The following is a 19661-nucleotide window of genomic DNA, read 5'->3' on the forward strand; positions in this document are numbered from 1 at the left end:
ATCGACGAGTCCCTCCCCTTCCAGGCCGAGAGCGACGCATCAGATGTAGCTCTGGCGGCCACCCTCAACCAAGCGGGCAGACCCATGGCCTTCTTCTCCCGAACCCTCTACGCTTCAGAAATCCGCCACTCCTCAGTGGAAAAGGACACAAGCCATAATGGAAGCTGTGCGACACTGGAGGCATTACCTGGCCGGTAGGAGATTCACTCTCCTCACTGACCAACGGTCGGTTGCCTTCATGTTCGACAATGCACAGCGGGGCAAGATCAAGAACGACAAGATCTTGCGGTGGAGGATCGAACTCTCCACCTTCAATTATGAGATCTTGTACCGTCCCGGAAAGCTTAATGAGCCATCCGATGCCCTATCTCGCGGCACATGTGCCAACGTACAAGTGGACCGTCTACAAGCCCTCCACGAGGACCTCTGCCACCCGAGGGTCACTCGTTTCTACCACTTCCTCAAGGCCCGCAACCTCCTGTACTCCGTCGAGGAGGTCCGAACAGTCACCAGGAACTGCCAGATCTGCGCTGAGTGCAAACCGCACTTTTTCAGGCCAGATAGAGCACACCTGATTAAGGCCTCTCGAACCTTTGAACGCCTCAGTTTGGATTTCAAAGGCCCCCTCCCCTCCACCGATCGCAACACGTTACTTTCTGAACGTCGTTGACGAATACTCCAGTTTCCCTTTCGCCATCCCCTGCCCCGACATGACAGCGGCCACGGTCATTAAAGCCCTCGGTACCATTTTTACACTTCGGTTTCCCCACCTATGTCTATAGCGACAGGGGGTCCTCCTTTATGAGTGACGAACTGCGTCAATTCCTGCTCAGCAAGGGCATATCCTCGAGCAGGACGACCGGGGGAACGGGCAGGTAGAAAGGGAGAATGGAACGGTCTGGAAGGCCGTCCTGCTGGCCCTCCGGTCTACGAGTCTCCCAATTTCCCGCTGGCAGGAAGTCCTCCCGGATGCCCTTCACTCTATCCGGTCCCTGCTGTGCACCGTCACAAACCAAACGCCTCACGAGCTCCTCCTTCTCTTTCCTAGGAAGTCCTCCTCTGGAACGCCACTTCCGACCTGGCTAGCAGCTCCGGGACCCATCCTGCTCCGGAAACATGTGCGGGCGCACAAGTCAGCACTGTTGGTGGAAAGGGTGCATCTCCTTCACGCGAACCCGCAATACGCCTATGTGGAGTACCCCGATGGCCGACAGGACACGGTCTCCCTGCGGGACCTGGCGCCCGCCGGAGCTACCCACACCCCCCCAATGACAATCACCACCTCCTCACTCCCGCCGGCTCAGCCCGCAGCCACCCCCTTCCCGGGGGGTTTGGTTCTCCTCCCAGACCCGCCCAGGAGTAAGGAAACAGGGGACAACGCTACGCTCCCAGAGACGACAGGACTCGAGCCAGCGCCATCACCACCACGCCCGAGACGATCGAAAAGGACGACCAGGGCACCCATCCGGCTCATCGAATCACTTTAATTCATCTCAACGTTTTCAGTTATTGTGTATTGTCGTAGTTATGGCACAATGCCGACCGCTTTTTAGCCCGTGTTGCCCGGTAAATGCGGCATTATTGTAGATAGTTTATAGTTATGGCATCATGCCGACCCTGTTTGGCCCGTTGGCCGGTTAAAGCGATGATTTTGTTTATAGTTTGGAGTTACGGCACAATGCCGACCCTGTTTGGCCCTTTGGCCCAGTTAAAGCAACAATTTTGTTTCTTGTTCAGAGTTACGGCACAGTACAGACCCTGTAAACCCCTACCACCATGCGAACCACCATCCCGCCGGGTTCTTTTTCAACAAGGGGTGAATGTGGTGGTATGTATTAGGGGTAATATGGTACACCACGTGTCGACAGGCTATTGGTGGAGGGATGCCAGGTCCTGATAGGATCGGCCGCCTACTGGGCTTCGCCCAGAAATGCCGGTATAAGAACCCGGCATTTCCCCCAGCAGCTGCATTCTGTAACCAAGCTTCTAGGGATCAAGTTCTGCTTAATAAAGCCTTTAATTGACATTGCTTCAACCTGCCTTGCGTCATATTGATGGTACAACACACACCATAATCCTTTAATCCCTTTCCTCCATCCACCATCTAAATGGAACGGTCCTTGATTTGTTCCAGTCTTTTCTATTAAAATATATCCAGAGCAACTCCAGCTTTCTATCCTCGACCTTACCCCTCTGCTCTCAATATTATCTCATGAATTCCTAGTGAATCTATCCTTGGCCGCCTCCTTTCCATTTACTATCTGGTGGCATCAGCTAGAAACATGGGTCAACTTCCACATGGACACTGATAACACCAGGTTCTACCTCTCCTCCATCTCTATTAACCTTTTTGTTATCTCTGGGGGGGTTAAACGTCTTGTCAGGTATCCAATTGCAAACGAGATGCACTATTGCCAAGTTTGTGGATGACACAAAAATAGATGGGAAGGCAAGTAGTGGGGAGGAGACAGTCTACAGCGGCATATAAACAGGTTAGGTGAGTGGGCAAAAACATTGTAGATGAAATATAATATAGGAAAATGTAAATGTGTGCACTTTGATAGGAAGAGTAAAGGAGCTGAATATTGATTAAATGGAGAAAGGCTGTCAAACTGCAACACAGAGGATTTGGAAGTTCTTGTCCATATATCACAAAAAGCTAGCAGGCAAGTTCACCAGGTACTAAGGATGGCAAATGAAATGTTGGCCTTTATTTCAAAGGGAATGAAGGATAAAAATAGGGAGGTTTGCTAAAACTATATAAAAGCACTAGCTAAACCACACCTGGAATACTGTGAACAGTTTTGGTCCCCTTATCGAAGGGGAGGGGGGTGTTATGATGAGCGGTTGAGTAGATTGGGCCTGTACTCATTGAAGTTTAGAAGAATGAGAGGTGACCTTATGGAGACATGTAGGATTCTCAGGTGGCTCGGCAGGGTAGATGCCGAGAGGTTGTTTCCCCTTGTGGGAGAGTCTAGCACTAGAGGACATAATCAATGAGTAAAGAGCCTCCCATTTAAGACAGAGATGAGGAGGAATTTCTTCTTTCAGAATGTAGGGAATCTATGGAATTCTTTACTGAAGAGAGCTGTAGAATCTGGGTCATTAAAGTATGTTCAAGGCTGAGACAGACCGATTTTTAATCAGTAAGGGAATCAAGTGTTATGGGGATAAGGCAGGAATGTGAAGTTGAGGATTATATTAGATCAGCCATGATCTCATTGAATGACAGAGCAGATATGATGGGCCGAGTGGCATACTTCTGCCCCTACATCTTATGTTCTTATAGATGCTATTTTCTCCAGTTAAACATTGGGAAGACCAAAGCATTTGACCCCGTGTCCCCACCACAATTTATTTTGCCTTGTTACTGATTCCATCCACTCCATTATTGTTTGGTTGAACCAGACGATGTACAGCCCTGACACTCTATCTGACCGCAAACTGAGTTTCCATCACAAAGACTACTCAGTTCCAGCTTCAAAGCAATCCCTGCCTCTGTTCCTGCATCATCTGATAGCTTCTGAAACTCTTATCCGTGCCATTGTCTTGTCTGAAGCCAATTATTCCACTGGCCCTCCCATCTTCTACTCTCCAAAAACTGCAGCTCATTCAAAATCCTACTGTCTGTATCGGATATCGTAGCTGGTAACTCTCATTCATCCCTTCTGGCCTTGCTGAGCGACACCGATTCAAGGTCTTCCCAACATCTCAATTTAGAATTCTCATGCTCTTGCATTCCTCCATTCTCGTCTCCGCCCTGAACCCTCCATAGCTTCAAATGGCACCATCAAGGCTCCATGCTTTGAAATTTCTTTCTGAAAACACTTCACCCTGACAACCTCATTTTCTTCTTTTGAAGATTGTCCTTAAAGCCCATCAGCTTTTGATAACCACTCCTAATATCTTCACTCATGCTCTGCATCCATTCTTATCTGATTAGACCTACATGACGTTTCTTTACATTAAGAGGTGTTTTTTAAATGCATGGGGCAGCAGGGTGGCACAGTGGTTAGCACTGCTACCTCAGCACCAGGGATCCAAGTTCAGTTCCGACCCCGGGTTACTGTCTGTGTGGAGTTTGCACATTCTCCCCGTGTCTGCGGGGGTTTCCTCCCAGTGCTGCGGTTTCCTCCCACAGTCCAAAGATATGCAGGTTAGGTGGATTGGCCATGCTAAATTGTCCCTTAAGTGTTCACAAGTTAGGTGGGGTTGCAGGGATAGGGTAGGGATTGGGCCTAGGTAGGATGCTCTTTGAGGGTCAGTGCAGACTCAATGGGCCAAATGGCCTACTTCAGCACTAGGGATTCTATGATTCTATTCTGTTCTATGAAAACAATAATAGTCATTCGGATTTGATTTGAGACCCCATTAGGTACAGTCCATTATAACGAAGAAAACTATTTCAAGTGGTTGGTGTGATAGTTTGAGAGGGCATAAATTGAAGAATTGTTTTTTGTGCACATAGGAAGCTATTAGGACTTGCAGTGCTAAAACAAATAGCCTCCTTCTGAGTTGTAAAAACTAAATGAGAACTGCATATACTTACGATCTATTTTTAGTATAGTTTTGCTGTTACTGCCTGGTTTAATCAAGGAGACTCCTGACTCCCATCTTTATTTATACTTCTAAATTTAAAAAAAAAATTTAAGCGTGCCCAATTCATTTTTTCCAATTAAGGGGCAATTTAGCGTGGCCAATCCACCTATCCTGCACATCTTTGGGTTGTGGGGGTGAAACCTACGCAAACACGGGGAGAATTTGCAAACGCAACGGACAGTGACTCAGAGCTGGGATCGAACCTGGGACCTTGGCGCCGTGAGGCAGTAATGCCCTATACTTCTAAATTTGATCATAAATGAGAACGCTGGCTCAAGATGCGGATTGTTAAAATGTGGCTTTATCACGTCAGTGACGATCAATGTTTTGCAAACACACACATTAGAGGCTAGTATTTCACCGAATCAGCCAATCATTCCTTCAACACGTGGTCAAAACTAGATTTTTATTTATGCCTCTATCATTACCTACCGTGAACTTGTACAGTTGTATTTACTTCATGCTGGCCTGCAACATTTTTGGCGACACACTTATAAACTCCATCATCGGTGAGTTGGGCCCTCTTAATAGTCAGCGTTCCTTCAGCACCCACACTGTACTGCTCATCAGGCAGAATGTTGTTACTTCTTTTATACCAGGTTATAGTGGGAGTCGGTACTCCCTGTACATTGCATGGGATGTCAATCCTGTGACCTGCTTGAACTTTCATAATACGAGGTCCAGGCTGAATTTGTGGAGGAACTAAAAAATAATAATGTACATGAGATTTATGGTAGAATTTCTTTCAGTGCAACACATTAACTTCAACTCCAAGTACTAAACAGATTAGACTTTAAACTGAGATTGTTTGCTGGCTTGTGCTATCGGATTTGTTAGTTAGTTACTCACCCACGTCAGTAAGATATAATTGAAGTGATCCAGTGGTTCCAAGGAAAACGTTAATAGTCATTAATAAATGAATTCACATGATGCACATCTGACGTAAAGTTCAAAGCTTTGCCTATTTTTAATTGTACACAATTTCAATTTAAAGTAATGCTCACTCCAGACAGGCAGCGAAAGACAGGTGCACCAGAATTGTGCTCTTCAATGATACTGCCCCAAATCTTCCAGAAAGAAAGTACAGGAAACCTCAGAGGTATCAGTGAATGGTACCACACAGAAGCCACGGCCCCTTTTTAAGGCACTAGCTGGTGTATTTTGGTAAGTAAAGAGTTAAATATCCCAGGAAGTGGATAGGATGGTGGGGGAGGGAAGGGACGAGGTGGCAGCAGGATAAGGGAGATAGCTGGGTAGGGTGGTGAGGTTGGGTTGGAGAGGAGTTGGGGGATCAGTGGGAGAAATTGGTTGGTCGGTGGCAATTAGGTTGTGGGCTGGTCAGATCAGTTCAATTGTAGGTAGTGCCTCAATAAGTGCAGGGTTTGAGGGGGGGGGGGGGAGGTGAGTTACTGGTGGAGGGCCACTTGTACAGTTACCCAGAATTTAGAATATGTTTTTATCTGTTTAATATTTTCTGGGTAACTATCCAGTTAAGAAGTTGAAACTACCAAAATATCCGAACTTAGCTTAGAACGGAGTCTTTTTTGGAGGGTCCCAGGGAACAGGGAAATTGACCATTGGAAGTTCAAACATCCCAGGCAATTCCCATGGAATCAGTACATTATGACTTCTGAGTATCATCTTGGGGAATGTCTAGTCTTTGATGATATGGAGACTGGAAGATCCAGGCCATTATATTAACTGCCATTAATAACCTTATTGTAAATGATTGTATTGACATCCTAGCTTTGGCTAATATGTGGTTCACACGTGAAGAGATCTTGCCTCCTACTGGAAGATCCTTGTCCTTAACGACCCCCCCCCCCCCCCCCCCCCCCCCACCCCTCCAAAACGCCTGTCTATACTTTCCACTACCTGCTCTGCTTAAACCAACACAGCGATGTTGATAATAAGGGGATAATAAGGGGCTGGTTTAGTACAGGGCCAGGGGCTGGTTCAGCACAGGGCTAAATTGCTGGCTTTTAAAGCAGACCAAGGCAGGCCAGCAGCACGGTTCAATTCCCATACCAGCCTCCCTGAATAGGCGCCGGAATGTGGCGACTAGGGGCTTTTCACGGTAACTTCATTTGAAGGCTACTTGTGACAATAAGTGATTTTCATTTTATTTCATAATATTAATCTTTATCATTGTCACAAGTTGGTTTACATTAACACTGTAATGAAGTTACTGTGAAAATCCCCTGGTCGCCACACTCCGGCACCTGTTCTGGTACACAGAGGGAGAATTCAGAATGTCCAATTTCACCCAACAAGCACATCTTTTGGGACTTGTGGGAGGAAATCGGAGCACCCGGAGGAAACCCACACAGACACAGGGAGAACGTGCAGACTCCGCACAGACAGTGACCCAAGCCAGGAATCAAGCCTGGGACCCTGGCGCTGTGAAGCAACAGTGCTAACCACTATGCTCCCGTGCCGCCCCATTGTGGTCCTCATCACTAAATCACACCTTGGTATGTTTCTATATTTCTTTGACTGCTTTTCCTTCAAACAACTCTTGCCCCTTCTTTAAGATTTGTATTGACTGCCGGAGTATTAGCAATATACTGTGATGGAAAGTCTGTCCTACCAGAGTTTGTTATAATGAGGCTCTGGTTTACAAAACTATTCGCGAATGAATGAAAAATATGTGCAGCCCAGATTTTGCAATAGGAATAAAAGTAAGGCTGTTATTATGGAGAAAATTCAGCAATTGTACAGATGCATGATTAAATGTGAAAACACAGAAGTTGTCGCCAGTGATACCCTACTACTCCACAGGGTGTAACAGTCTTCACCAATACAGTTTTGTTCCTTCACAACTATTTGCAAAATCAATTGTAGAATTGTTCCAAAAATAAATCTCCGGAGGCTACATTTTTTTTTTGTGAACAATTTTAGCTACAATCTTCACCATGAAATTCTGATGAACATTCATTAACACGCAGCAAGAATTCATTTTTTAGCAGAATTTTACAAGATTTGTTTTCCAGGAAAATGAAATGGGGTTGACTATATCATGATGTTGGTATGCAATGGTAAATGGAATTCATTTTTATGATCCCTCTAGTAAAACCCATGAGTCACATCTGTGGCATGTTACATATTTAGATGGCGCACATGGTGTTCCTGTCAGATAATTACTGTCAAAGGTCTGACCCTCCTTAACCCTTCCTGTTGCCTGGATTGTTTACCCTGTGGGGATAACCTTTGCAATCTCGCCGAGACTAATTTAGGGCACTATAGGTCAAAAGGAGAAAATCTAAAGAATATCATATTCAAGAACTACTAGGCAAGGAGCAGCACTTACTAATTAGGATTTAATTTTGAACTTTACAATTTTAGCTCAACTGCATTTTATGAAGGGGGCTTCAATATGGATGGATGAAATTACACGGTTAACAATTAAGACACAAGAAAGGATGTCAGATGCAACTTTTTTGCCGAAAGACATGTATAATAAGTAAGGAGGGAAGGTTCTGAAGTGGTACGTATGAGTAGATTCCAGGTTTATGTGCTTCAGGAAAGAGAAGGCATTGGGGATGTATTTTCAGATATATAGGTGGTGATTACTGATAAAGTCACAGGCTTGTTGGGGCTACATTGAATCTTCCTGTTACTAAAACAATCTTGCATTCTTAAAGCATATATTCTGTATCACCCAACCTTACTGAAATTGCCACACTAAGTTTATTGCAAAACCATGTTATTCACTGAGCACAACAGAGACTTCTCAGTTTATATATTAAACTTACAGGAGTAATCCTGCATATATCCACAGCAGCTTGCTCTGCGTATGTTAGTCTGAATCCATCATGCGTTACAATACCTGGAGCCGCTTTAAACTGCTCGTGCATTATATGACAGAAATGCCTGTGCCATTGGTTCCACGGTTTCTTAATCTCTGAAAATCAAGTGTGTTACTTCCAGTAATTGTTAAGAATATGTCAGCTGGCAAAATATACAAGGCTTTTCTTGACTGTTGCGCTGAAGTGAAACCAATAACTTTGTATCCAGCTTGCATCTGATTGTGCAACCCAGTACTTCCAGCAGCACTAGCTGGGTCTTGTGAACTGTAAAAGTAGTTTTATTCAGTGTTTCATGTAATGAATGTTCTTTGGCTCACTTTTCCTCATTCGTGTAAGGTAGTTTTTCACATTAGCCAGACAGCATTATATTTAGGCCTCAGGAAGGAAATGAGTAGTTTAAAGAGATTAATTTAAAAAATATAGGAATGTTGAATCAACAACATTTTTAAATTGCAAGGTGTGCTGTGAAACCTTGTGTGCTGAGATGTCCTTTTCATAGGGGTACAGTATTATAATAGTTATAATAATGCTAGCTTGTAATCCAGAGATTTAGAATACAGAGAAAATGAGTTCAAATCCCATTGTAAGAGCTTGTGAATAAAGGAAATAAAAAGCTGACTTAATGGGCGCGATTCTCCGCTCCCGCGCCGGTTGGGAGAATCGCCTGGGTCGCCAAATGTTCAAGTGACGCCGGTCCGACACCCTCCCGCGATTCACCCAAGCGGCGAGAACGGCCCCGTCGAGTTCCGCGCGGCGCAGGCTGGAGAATCGCCCGAGACACCCAAAATGGCGATTCTCCGGCACCCCCGCTATTCTCAGGCCCGGATGGGTCGAAGTACCGACGGCGTGACCCCAGTTCACGCCGTCACCGTTCACACCTGCTATTTAAAGTCGTCAGCCAGTCGTGCTGGCTGACGCTGACCAGTGAGGAGGTGAGCGGACTGTTCCGCAGCTTCTGGAGACCGGGTCGGCTTCCCCGAGAAGGCTGCGGCCAACGGGGGGATGAGGGAGAGTGTGCAGGTGGGAAGGGGGATGAGGGAGAGTGTGCAGGTGGGAAGGGGGATGAGGGAGAGTGTACAGGTGGGAGGGGGTTGAGGGAGAGTGTGCAGGTGGGAGGGGGGTGAGGGAGAGTGTGCAGGTGGGAGGGGTTGAGGGAGAGTGTGCAGGTGGGAGGGGGGGTGAGGGAGAGTGTGCAGGTGGGAGGGGGAATGAGGGAGAGTGTGCAGGTGGGAGGGGGGATGAGGAAGAGTGTGCAGGTGGGATGAGGGACAGTGTGCAGGTGGGAGGGGGGATGAGGGAGAGTGTGCAGGTGGGAGGGGGGTGAGGGAGAGTGTGCAGGTGGGAGGGGGGATGCGGGACAGTGTGCAGGTGGGAGGGGGGTGGGATGCGGGACAGTGTGCAGGTGGGAGGGGGGTGAAGGAGAGTGTGGATGGTATCGTCCATCCGCGGATGCCACATGTCAGCCGACCTGATATGGCAGGACGGTGACGAGGACACGGCCGCAGCGTGTGGCTGATGGGCACAGACGAGTGGCACACTGGTGAGGAGTATGGTGTGAACTGACCGTTGGACGCAGACAGTGACCAGGTGTTAGGCTGGGTGCGTATCTGCAGCGCGTCTATCCCACCGGGGCACACAGGTATCCCATGCAACCCGGCTGGCGAGGTGTGGAAGAACCTCCGTGTAGCATGTCGTTTCTCTGCCCCCCCACCACCCTCCTGCAGGTCACCATGTATGCCAACCAGACAGCGATGTTCACTGCCGTGGTTGGAATCGCAGCTCTGGAGTTTGCCATCCGGCAGCGTAGAGTCAGACGGCCCACAGTGGCTGTAGATGCAGCGGTTGCCGGTGCAGCAGAGGGGATGGCCGCGGAGTGGCCCGTCGTCGCCGCGCAGGCCGCAGGCGCTCAGGACCCGAATGTACAGGGGGATGCCGAGGGGAACATTGACCGCCAGACGGCGAGGAATGCAGAGGAAGTGCTTGGGGGAGAGCAGGAGGGGGAGGAGGAGGTGGAGAAGGTGGAGCAGGAGGATCCACTGATGGTGGTGCCAGGGCGCCACAGGTGTCCAGCAAGGCCGAGGGTGTACCGTGACAGAATGTCGTTCCTACCGGACATCACATGCAGGAGGAGACTACGGTTCAGCAGGGAGACAGTCGCACATATATGCCAGCTCATGGCACACCTCGCACCACTTAGAACTGGTGGAGGACATGCGATACCAGTCTCCGTCAAGGTGACGGTGGCCCTAAACTTTTATGCGACCGGTTCCTTCCAGGCGCCGAGCAAGGACCTCTCCGGGATATCACAGGCATCGGTCCACAGGTGCATCAGGGCCATCACCGATGCCTTGTACGCCATCGCGGACAGGTACATAAAATTCCCCGAGGACTGAGCACAACAGGAAGCACGGGCACGTGGACTCGCCAAGGTGGCCGGGATACCGATGGTCCAGGGTGTCATCGATGGTGTGCACGTCCCCATGCGCCCACCTGCAGACAACAGGGACGTGTTCATGAACAGAAAGGGCGCATACTCCATGAACATTCAGGTGGTGTATGACCCGCACATGAAGATCATGCACGTGTGTGCAAAGTACCCCGGGAGTGTGCATGACACCTACATTCTGGCACAGTCATTCATCCCCGCGATGTTCGATGGATGCCCCCCCCGGCTGAGGGGCTGGTTGCTGGGCGACAAGGGCGATCTGTTGAGGTCATGGCTGATGACGCCAATACGGAGGCCTCAGACCAACGCGGAGAGCCTATACAATGAGGCCCATGCAGCAACCAGGGGTGTGGTGGAGCGGTGCTTCGGGCTGCTGAAGATGCGATTCGGATGCTTGGACCGATCCGGAGGGGCCCTGCAGTACCGGCCCGACAGGGTCGGTCGCATGGTTGTGGTCTGCTGTGCGATGCTCAACATTGCCATGCAGAGGGGAGATGACCTGGTGGAGGAGTCGGAGGGAGGACCCGACGGCAACGGAGCTAACGCAAATGAGGGGGATGGGGAAGAGGAGGATGTGGAGGAGGAGGATGGTGCCGCGCATCAGGGTGGGGGAGGGGTGCAGGACACAGACACTGCCCGGGTGCTGGTTACGTCCAGGAGGCTGCACGACGGCACCGCCGGGGACAGCGGGCATGCGACGCGTTGGTGGCCGCACGGTTCACGCACTGTGGGGGTGGGATTCGCTGAACACTGCCACTTGCACCGTCACTCCTGCACACGGGCACCACACAGCACCCACCACACACCCCCGCACCGCGTTCACGGCACCAATTCCACATCACCGTACCACTGCGGCACTACGGGATTGCACAACAGTGATGATTGGGTAAGCGGGTGTGATCAGTGCCATGTTGAATGATGACAGCTCGCTCTGCGATGAGCTGTGTGCTCAGATTTGCCAGCCGAGGTCTGACTCATGGCTATAGCTGAACCATGAACTCGGGTGGTCAGAGCCTTCGTGACGGACATTTCACCACATGCCCGTGTGGGGTGGCTGGCGTCGGTGTACCGATGACAACGGTGTCCGATTATGGGAGGCAGGGGGGGAAAGGGTCAGCACATCCGGAACAGGCCTTGAACGGCTTGTATACCACTACGCCACTCGGTCACCCTCACGAGCCCCCTGGCACCGGACATAGCACAGAGACTTACAAGTCAAATTCAACAGTGAGTTTATTTGTGTGATTAACATAGGTGCCCTACTCCCTACAACTAAACTGTGCCCTGCAACCATGCCAACTTCTTACGTGCCTAACTTCTTTGCCTTACGGGCCCTACCACTACGTCTAGGTGTGTTCCCAGATGGTACAGCAGGAGTGGAGGTGGACTGCTGAGAATCACGGCCTTCGACATGGCTCCCCGTCGGCACGCGTTTCCTGGGGCGGCCCGGCTTTGATGGGCCAGGCTGCTCGGCGGGCGTGCTGGATGGCGTGGTGCCACCCTGACCTGCCCGCTGCCCACCAGATGCGCCAGGGACGGAACGGGGGGAGGCCGAGTGTTCCGGGACGTCCCTTGATGGAGCTACCGGGACGGGCCCCAGAACCTCCTCCTCCCTCGGGGAGCCCGGTGGCCCCCGGGCCTCACTGTGGGACGGAGATTCGATCGGAGACATGCCCCGTCGCACCACCGACACCTGGCGCTGCCAGTCCTGGAGGCCTGCAGCGGGATCGACCACGGTCCGAATGTTCGCCGAGACGGAGCCCAGGGAGTGCGACATTCCTGCCAAGGACTGTGCGATCTCAACCTGTGACTGCGCCACGCCATCCATCACGTGCGCCAGATGGTCTATGCTCTCCGTGACTGACTGCTGGGACTGTGCCATCGCTTGCTGGGACCGGGCCATGGCATGGTGAGACTCGGCCAGGGCCTGGAGAGCGGCGGCAATGTCATGTTGGCTCTGGCGCATGGCTACCTGTGAGTGGGCAGCCCTCTCCTGGGCCATGGATGACGCGTACACGTTAAGCCCAACGCCTTGCAGAACCTGACCCATGGCCGAAACCATTTCACCCATTGCCTCCACCGCGGACGCCACCCGTGTGGTGTCGGCCTGGGTGGCTGCGATGAGCGGCACCACTCTCTGCTCCTGGACGCGGATGGACTCCTCCAACTGCGTGTGTAGGTCCTGGAAGATGGCCCTCATCCCGTTATTCAGTCCCTCGGTGTCCTCATGCATCGGTTGTCCGGGTGGGTCAAGTCCATCCAGGAACCCGGGAACCATCTGGGTGGCAGCTGTTTGCTGGGCCTGGGCTGCCCTCCGACCGTCCAGCCCCTCGGCTGCTCCAAACTCCACCTGCTGTACCGGCTCGGCTGTGGGATGCGCACTAGACCGTGACCCGGGAGCCTCATCACTTATATGCCCAACCGAGGTGAGTGTCTCTGTGATGGTGTATGGTGTCGGAGACAGCAGTGCCGCAAGCTCGAGGTCATCGTCCGTTAGGAATTCTGGTCTGTTCTCCCACTCATGGCGCGGCGCAAGCTCCATGCCGGCCATGTCGTGCTGACCTCCAGGTGATTCCACCGAGTGTGTGGCCGTGATGTGCGATTCATCTTCAATGTCTGCCCTGTGCCCCTCAGTATTGTCTCTCTCGGAGGTGTGAGCGTCCCGGTCCTGCGTCCCATACTGAGAGGTTTGCCCTCCTGTCCGACCGACAGACAACCTCTGGCGTGCGTCCCTGGGTGCACTTGTGGTTGGCGATGTTCCGCTGTCTCTTGGCCGAGACGTCCCTGGACGTTCGCCGGTTGGCCCTGGGGAACATAAAGATTCGGGGTTCGTTAGACACGGTGGCCCGGGTGTATGGTGGTGTTGGGTGCACAGTGTGAGGGGGGGGGGAGGGGAGAGAGGGTGCAGTGGCATGAGTGTGAGGGGGGAGGGGATCGAGGCTGCAGTGGGCAATGTGTGAGGGAGACGATGACGGGTTGTGGGGGGGGGGGGGGGGGGGGGTGAGGACCTGCAGGGTTGTCTCACTTGCTTCCACGCCTCCGAGCTGGCATGTCGCGACCTCCCAGGTGACGGATCCCCCAGTGAGGTCCAGGGCCCTCTGCTCGTTAATGTTTAGGGGGTGCAGCACAGGAGAACCCCCTCCGGTTCTCATACGCTCACGCTGGTTGTGAGCTGTCTTGTTCTGGGAAGGGGGGGGTTGGACAAAGCATCACAATTAGGCGGGTATCATCAGGGCGTGCAGATATAAACTACATTTTTGCTGGTTCAGGAGACAGCACGCCACGGCATCGCTCCAGTGGGGGGGGGTCCCGGGGCTCATGTGGGTCGAGTAAATCGTTGGGCACCCTGACCCCCCCCAAGCCCCCCCTGATGCCCCAACCCCCCCGGCCCCCCCAAACCCCCCCCCGCCCCAACCCCCCCGATGCCCAAATCAACTCCTGATGCCCCAACGCCCCCCTGACCCCCCCAATGCCCCAACCCCCCCAAACCCCCCCTGATGCCCCAATCAACCCTGATGCCCCAATGCCCCCCTGCCACCCCCAGCCCCCCTTACCCCCACCACCCCACTTCCCCCCCTCGTGCCGGTGGGGGGGGGGGGGGGGGGGGCTGGGGGCACCCTCATGGCACTTACCCTCGCAGCCCGAGTGAGGTCGTGCAGCTTCTTCCGACACTGCTCCCCCGTCCGGGGGGTCTGCCCCACAGCACTCACAGCGGTGCCAACCTCACGCCAATCTCACCGCGCTGGATGGCTGGCGATGCCCACGTCTTGGCCAGCTGGTGTCCCTTCTCTGCTCGACCTCATCCAGCAAGGTGTCCAGGTCCATGTCCCGGAACCTTGGTGCGTCTCGTCGGGGCTCAGCCATCTCTTTCTCTCTCTTCTCCTCCGGGTCCTTTGTGCGTGGATCGCGCCATTTATGACGCAGCGTCGCGTCATTCGGGCATCGCGTGGTGACGACGCGGCTTTCGCGACACGCGCCCCCCCCCGAGTTTCTCGCGGCCCCTATCCTAGCCCATTTTCGGGCCCTGAATCGGTCGGGATCGGGGCCGTTTCGCGCCGTCGTGAACCTCGACGGCGTTCACGACGGCATGGGCCCATCGGCGCGGGAGCGGAGAATCGCGCCCACTATTCCCTCTAAATAGTTTTTGTTACTTGCAACCTGTTTATTTGAATATTTCTTCTCGGCCATACACATATAGAGTTCATAGAATTAATAGAATCCCAACAGTGCAGAAGATCATTCGGCCCATCAAGTTGGCACTGACCCTTTGAAAGAGCATTCTACCTAGGCCCACGCCCCCATTGTGTCCCTCTAACCCGACCTAACCTTTTGGACACTGAGTGGCAATCTTTTCAGCAACGCCAATCCACTTAACCTTCACATCTTTGGACTGTGGGAGGAAACCCCTGCAGACACGGGGAGAATGTACAAACTCGGCACAAGTCACCCGAGGCTGGAATTGAACCCGGGACCCTGGTGTTGTGAGGCAGCAGTGCTAACCACCGTGCTGCCCATATGGTCACCTAAAAGGGACAAGTTGTAAATTGCCTGTATGGTACTTTCCAAATTACTGCATGGACATGTGCACAGAAACCTTGCTGACTATGCAGCTTTGTAAAAAGAAATCTGCCATCCTCACCCTGTTTGTCCTATAAGTCCCACAGCAACGTGATTGTATTTGAACTGTCCTCTGAAGTGGTCCAGCAAGCCACTCAGTTGTATCAAACCACGAGTGGTTCCAGCAGAAGGCCACCATCTTCTCCAAACAATAAATACTATTCTTGCAAGTGAAACCACATCCCAAGATTAAATGTAAAAGAAAGTGGTTCCTGTTGATCACTTGATGTGTAACTTTTATCTTTTAAAGTGCTGATTTCATAACTGGAGAATATAATACCTCTCAAACACTTATGTCTTCTGGTTCCCATAAATTAGAAAGAGTCATTCTTTCGACTAAAAATGCTGAAGCTTGATCGAGTGTATTTCTTGCAGCTCTCCACGTGGCTGGTGGACTGACAGACTGATACATTGGCAGAGATCATCCGGTTATTCATGTCGGTGTAGCCATCTGGGATGGCCACGTCCCGATTACAAAATGGACACTTGCAAAGAATGCAGGGAAAATTGGACAATACTGAGAAACAAGCAGGTGCAAGCTCTGTCAGTTGATTAGAGCCTTGGCTCTCAGACAGGACAGAAACTGCTAAGCCATCTACATACTAATGAGCCATCTCCGGGGACAAACGGGAAACCTTTAGATAAATAATGTTAAGGCAGACTCCCCGGCGCCAGAGGAGACTCAAACAAAGCAAACCAACGGCCACCTAGGACACGCCCAGCAACCAGGGAACCACCCCTCAATTGGAGGAAGATCGATAAGAATGATTGGGAAAGGCCCAATTAAGTGAGGCCAAGTTCAAGGCCCGCCCAAAAGCGCACAAAGCCCTTTTAGGTATAAAAGCTATTCTCCAAGAGAGAATCCTTATTCTTTGGCCTTGACTCTCAGCAAAGAGAGACCAGCCTAGCAGCTACGCCAGACCAAGTAAGTTCCAAGTCAACGCACGCTACGAGATAGACGCTAGTTGCTATCCTGTAAACAGCTCAACACAGCAGCCTCAAAACCGAGCAACGGCCATTGTTTCTCTGACTGAGTGGGCACCCGAAGCTAAGTATAGGCTTTAGTAATAATGATAGTTTCGTTTGTAGAATTTTATGCATGTGTATATTTGACTGTGTAAATAAATGAGCATTGTTTTTGAACTTACTAACTGGTGTATCGAGTCTTTGATCAGTATTCGGTTCTGAACCTTGTGGCGGTGTTGAAAGATACCTGGCGACTCTTGAGCAAACGGAATTAAACAGAGCCAAATTAAGAGACAACACCAAAGAGAGCAACACCGGTGGAATCCTCCGGTCCCGCCAAAGGCAGAACCCACTGTGGATTTCCCGGCGGTGTGGGATGGATTCAATGGGAAATCCCATTAACAGCAGTGGGACTAAAAGATCCCGCCACTGGCCAACAGCAGGCCGCCTCCTACCGCCCAGAAACACGCCACGGGGAGGCCGGAGAGTCTCGCCCATTGTTACTCAGCACATGATTGCAGTGCAACAGTGAAATGTGGCACCCTGAAGCTACCTTCGCATAACTATTAGTTCTTAGCTCTTTATGAATAATACAACAATGCTACACAGTGTTTCCAGACTAGTGCGCATTGTCGTTGAAATTGGGTAACTGCTCTGCAGCAGGTCAAGAGAAAAGCTGCAATGTTCAGGAAGTATTTTTAGCTGGCAATGGTACCTGAACCAGGAAAGATGAGGAATAGTTTCAAAGAAAATACAAGGTCAGTGAACTTTGTTTCCAAGAAACAGGAGTTTGGCCTCTTCCCTCCCCTAAGCTAGTTCATATTTGGTCTGTGACACCGACCAGAGATAAATTTCCATCTGACATCCCCTCAATAGTGTTTGTAAAATTAGGCGTGTGACATTATCATAAATGCAAGAACTGCAAGGGTTAATGAAATGTCTGAATCAACCACTAGAAGGAGCGAGATGTACAAGTATTTCAGACATTGATGCTAAGCCTTGTGGGGAGAGAAGTGAAGTAGATAGCTAGAGTACAGACTGAAGGAAAGATAGTGGGAGTGAGAACAGATCACAGTTAACGTTATAGTGCAGAGATTAGTAGATGAGTAGATTATATGTTTATTATCAATTGTGTATTATCTAGGAGTATGTATCAAATCCAAATTAGTGTTAATAAATTTATAGCTTTGTTCAATTTAAAGCTATTTTGTGGTCTTTGTGAACACTGTGCCAACCATCTTAAATTTAACAACACAAAGAACACCACAAGGCGAACAATTTTGAGGCATTCATTTGGGGCTCAACAATGTCAGGAAGCTAAATCATAGCCGGTGAGTTCAGGTGCTTCAGCAGTACATCCATTTTGACTGTGTAAAAGAATCAGCTACGTCTTGCAGATTTTGCTTTTCCAGTGCCTTTTAAAAATCTGATTTTGCCTGTTATGCGTCAGGCAACAATTTCTCAATTAAAACAGGCTTCCTCTTACTGGCTAGGTAGGAGATAAGTCACCATGGCTTTTCACAAAGACACAATGTGATGAGATGAGCTGAGCTGTTATAATCTGGAGTGCACGGTTCAGAAGCAGATTCAACATAAACTTGCAAAAGTGAACTGGGTATAAAGGATAAAATGAATTCAGGGATATGGATAAAGAGTAGGGGAATAGGAATAATTAGTTAGCTTTTTCAATGTACAAGCACAGACCTGGTGAGTCGAATTGTCTTGTTTAATGCTGTATGATTCTATGAATTAGGTACTGCATTGCAGCATTTAAAATATTGATAGTAGTTTTTCAAAATGTAGGTGCCACTTTAAATATTCTAAATCCATATCATCCTATCATAACATGTTCATGTTCTTGCATTTTTGTTAAACGAGAGTTAGTGTTCATACTTTGCGAACTATTTGACCCCTTAATCCATCTGCAAAGGCGACTGATGTAATTGATGTAATCTAAAACATAAGATTTGTTTCAATGTATTTAACAGGGTTACTTCATGACAGAAATGAAGCTGGACTACACACAATACAGTCCATAACAAGGCACAAACAAATAGACGTTACAACTCTGAAACAAACCCCATTCCTAAATTGGACCGAGAGAAGCCATGTCTAGAATTGCTGTGTGTGATATTTGCAAGCTATTTATCAAAGGCTGATTGCGCATGTTTTTTTTCTGGAGAGTGTGTAAGCTTACGGCACTCCCCTGTGAGCAATTACAAAACATTCAGGCTTATTGAGCTCGTGGTGTTTAAACAGTGATTAGTGGTCCTCAGAGAATTCGTTCCAAGGGTCTCTGACCTTTGACACCCAAGAGGAGAAATCACACTGACATTGATCTGCACCGAAATGGAAACATACCGTGCACACTCAGTTTAGTATATAGAGTAACATTCCCAGCAATGTTTGTGGCAACACATAGATAGAGCCCACTGTCGGAAAGTCTGGTTTCAATTATTTTCATCGAGCCAGAGGAAAGTTGAGTGTGTCTGAAATATAAAATACATTGTAAATTTTAAAAATCGGCAACAAGTAACAAGCACCAACATTTTAAAGTATGCAGTCAAAACTATATAATACTTTCAGATTTAAGAGACTGATGTAAGCGACAACCTGGAGTCTTATCAATTCCAGATCAAAACCACTGTTCTTATTTTTCCATACAGCAGATCCATGATCTTGCTGTCAACTTATAGCTCCTGTAGACTCGTCGTTTGTACATTTATCTATTCCATTTGTCATAATATGCACTCATGCACATAATGAGGTAAAGACAGGCAGTGACAGACACCCAGGTTAGCCAATCAACACACAGGACAGAACACAACCAATCACCAGACAGAACACTAGAGGAGGGTTTTCTACTATAAAACACACGAGGCATCAGAACTCCGCCTCGTTCCACTGGTGACAACTGTAGTGACAGTCAGGGTGCATATATCAGTTAGCACCTTCTACACGTGGCTCAGAGCTAGTCTGGTCTAGTTAGTTAGAGTTAGCACACTTAGATTAGTAGAGTGTCAACCCACAGCAAGCTGTGTGCACTGTTGCAGAAGTTCAATAAATTGTATTGAACCAACGTCTAAGTTTGGTGTCTGCTTTCCAGTACAACTGCATCCAGTTGCAGTCCGTGTTATCCCAGAATGAATAACACGACACCATTATCATGCCCTATTGCCTTGCACCATCATCCCATTTTAATCCCTGCTGCCTTCCACATTATC

General features: G+C 49.7%; 1 protein-coding gene across 2 annotated transcripts in view; it reads right to left on the reverse strand.

Annotated features, from left to right (window-relative positions):
* Positions 1 to 19661, reverse strand: part of hmcn1 (hemicentin 1) — an 838180-nt gene that overhangs the window by 416157 nt on the left and 402362 nt on the right. For both annotated transcript variants that reach the window (XM_072511251.1, XM_072511250.1), the window contains exons 23-24: positions 18799 to 18926; positions 5032 to 5301 (exon numbers count right to left, since the gene is read on the reverse strand). In XM_072511251.1, coding sequence (XP_072367352.1) covers positions 5032 to 5301; positions 18799 to 18926 — 398 coding nt within the window. The remainder of the gene's footprint in view (positions 1 to 5031; positions 5302 to 18798; positions 18927 to 19661) is intronic.

Source organism: Scyliorhinus torazame, chromosome 7, assembly GCF_047496885.1.
Source record: "Scyliorhinus torazame isolate Kashiwa2021f chromosome 7, sScyTor2.1, whole genome shotgun sequence".
In the NCBI taxonomy this organism is placed as follows: domain Eukaryota; kingdom Metazoa; phylum Chordata; class Chondrichthyes; order Carcharhiniformes; family Scyliorhinidae; genus Scyliorhinus; species Scyliorhinus torazame.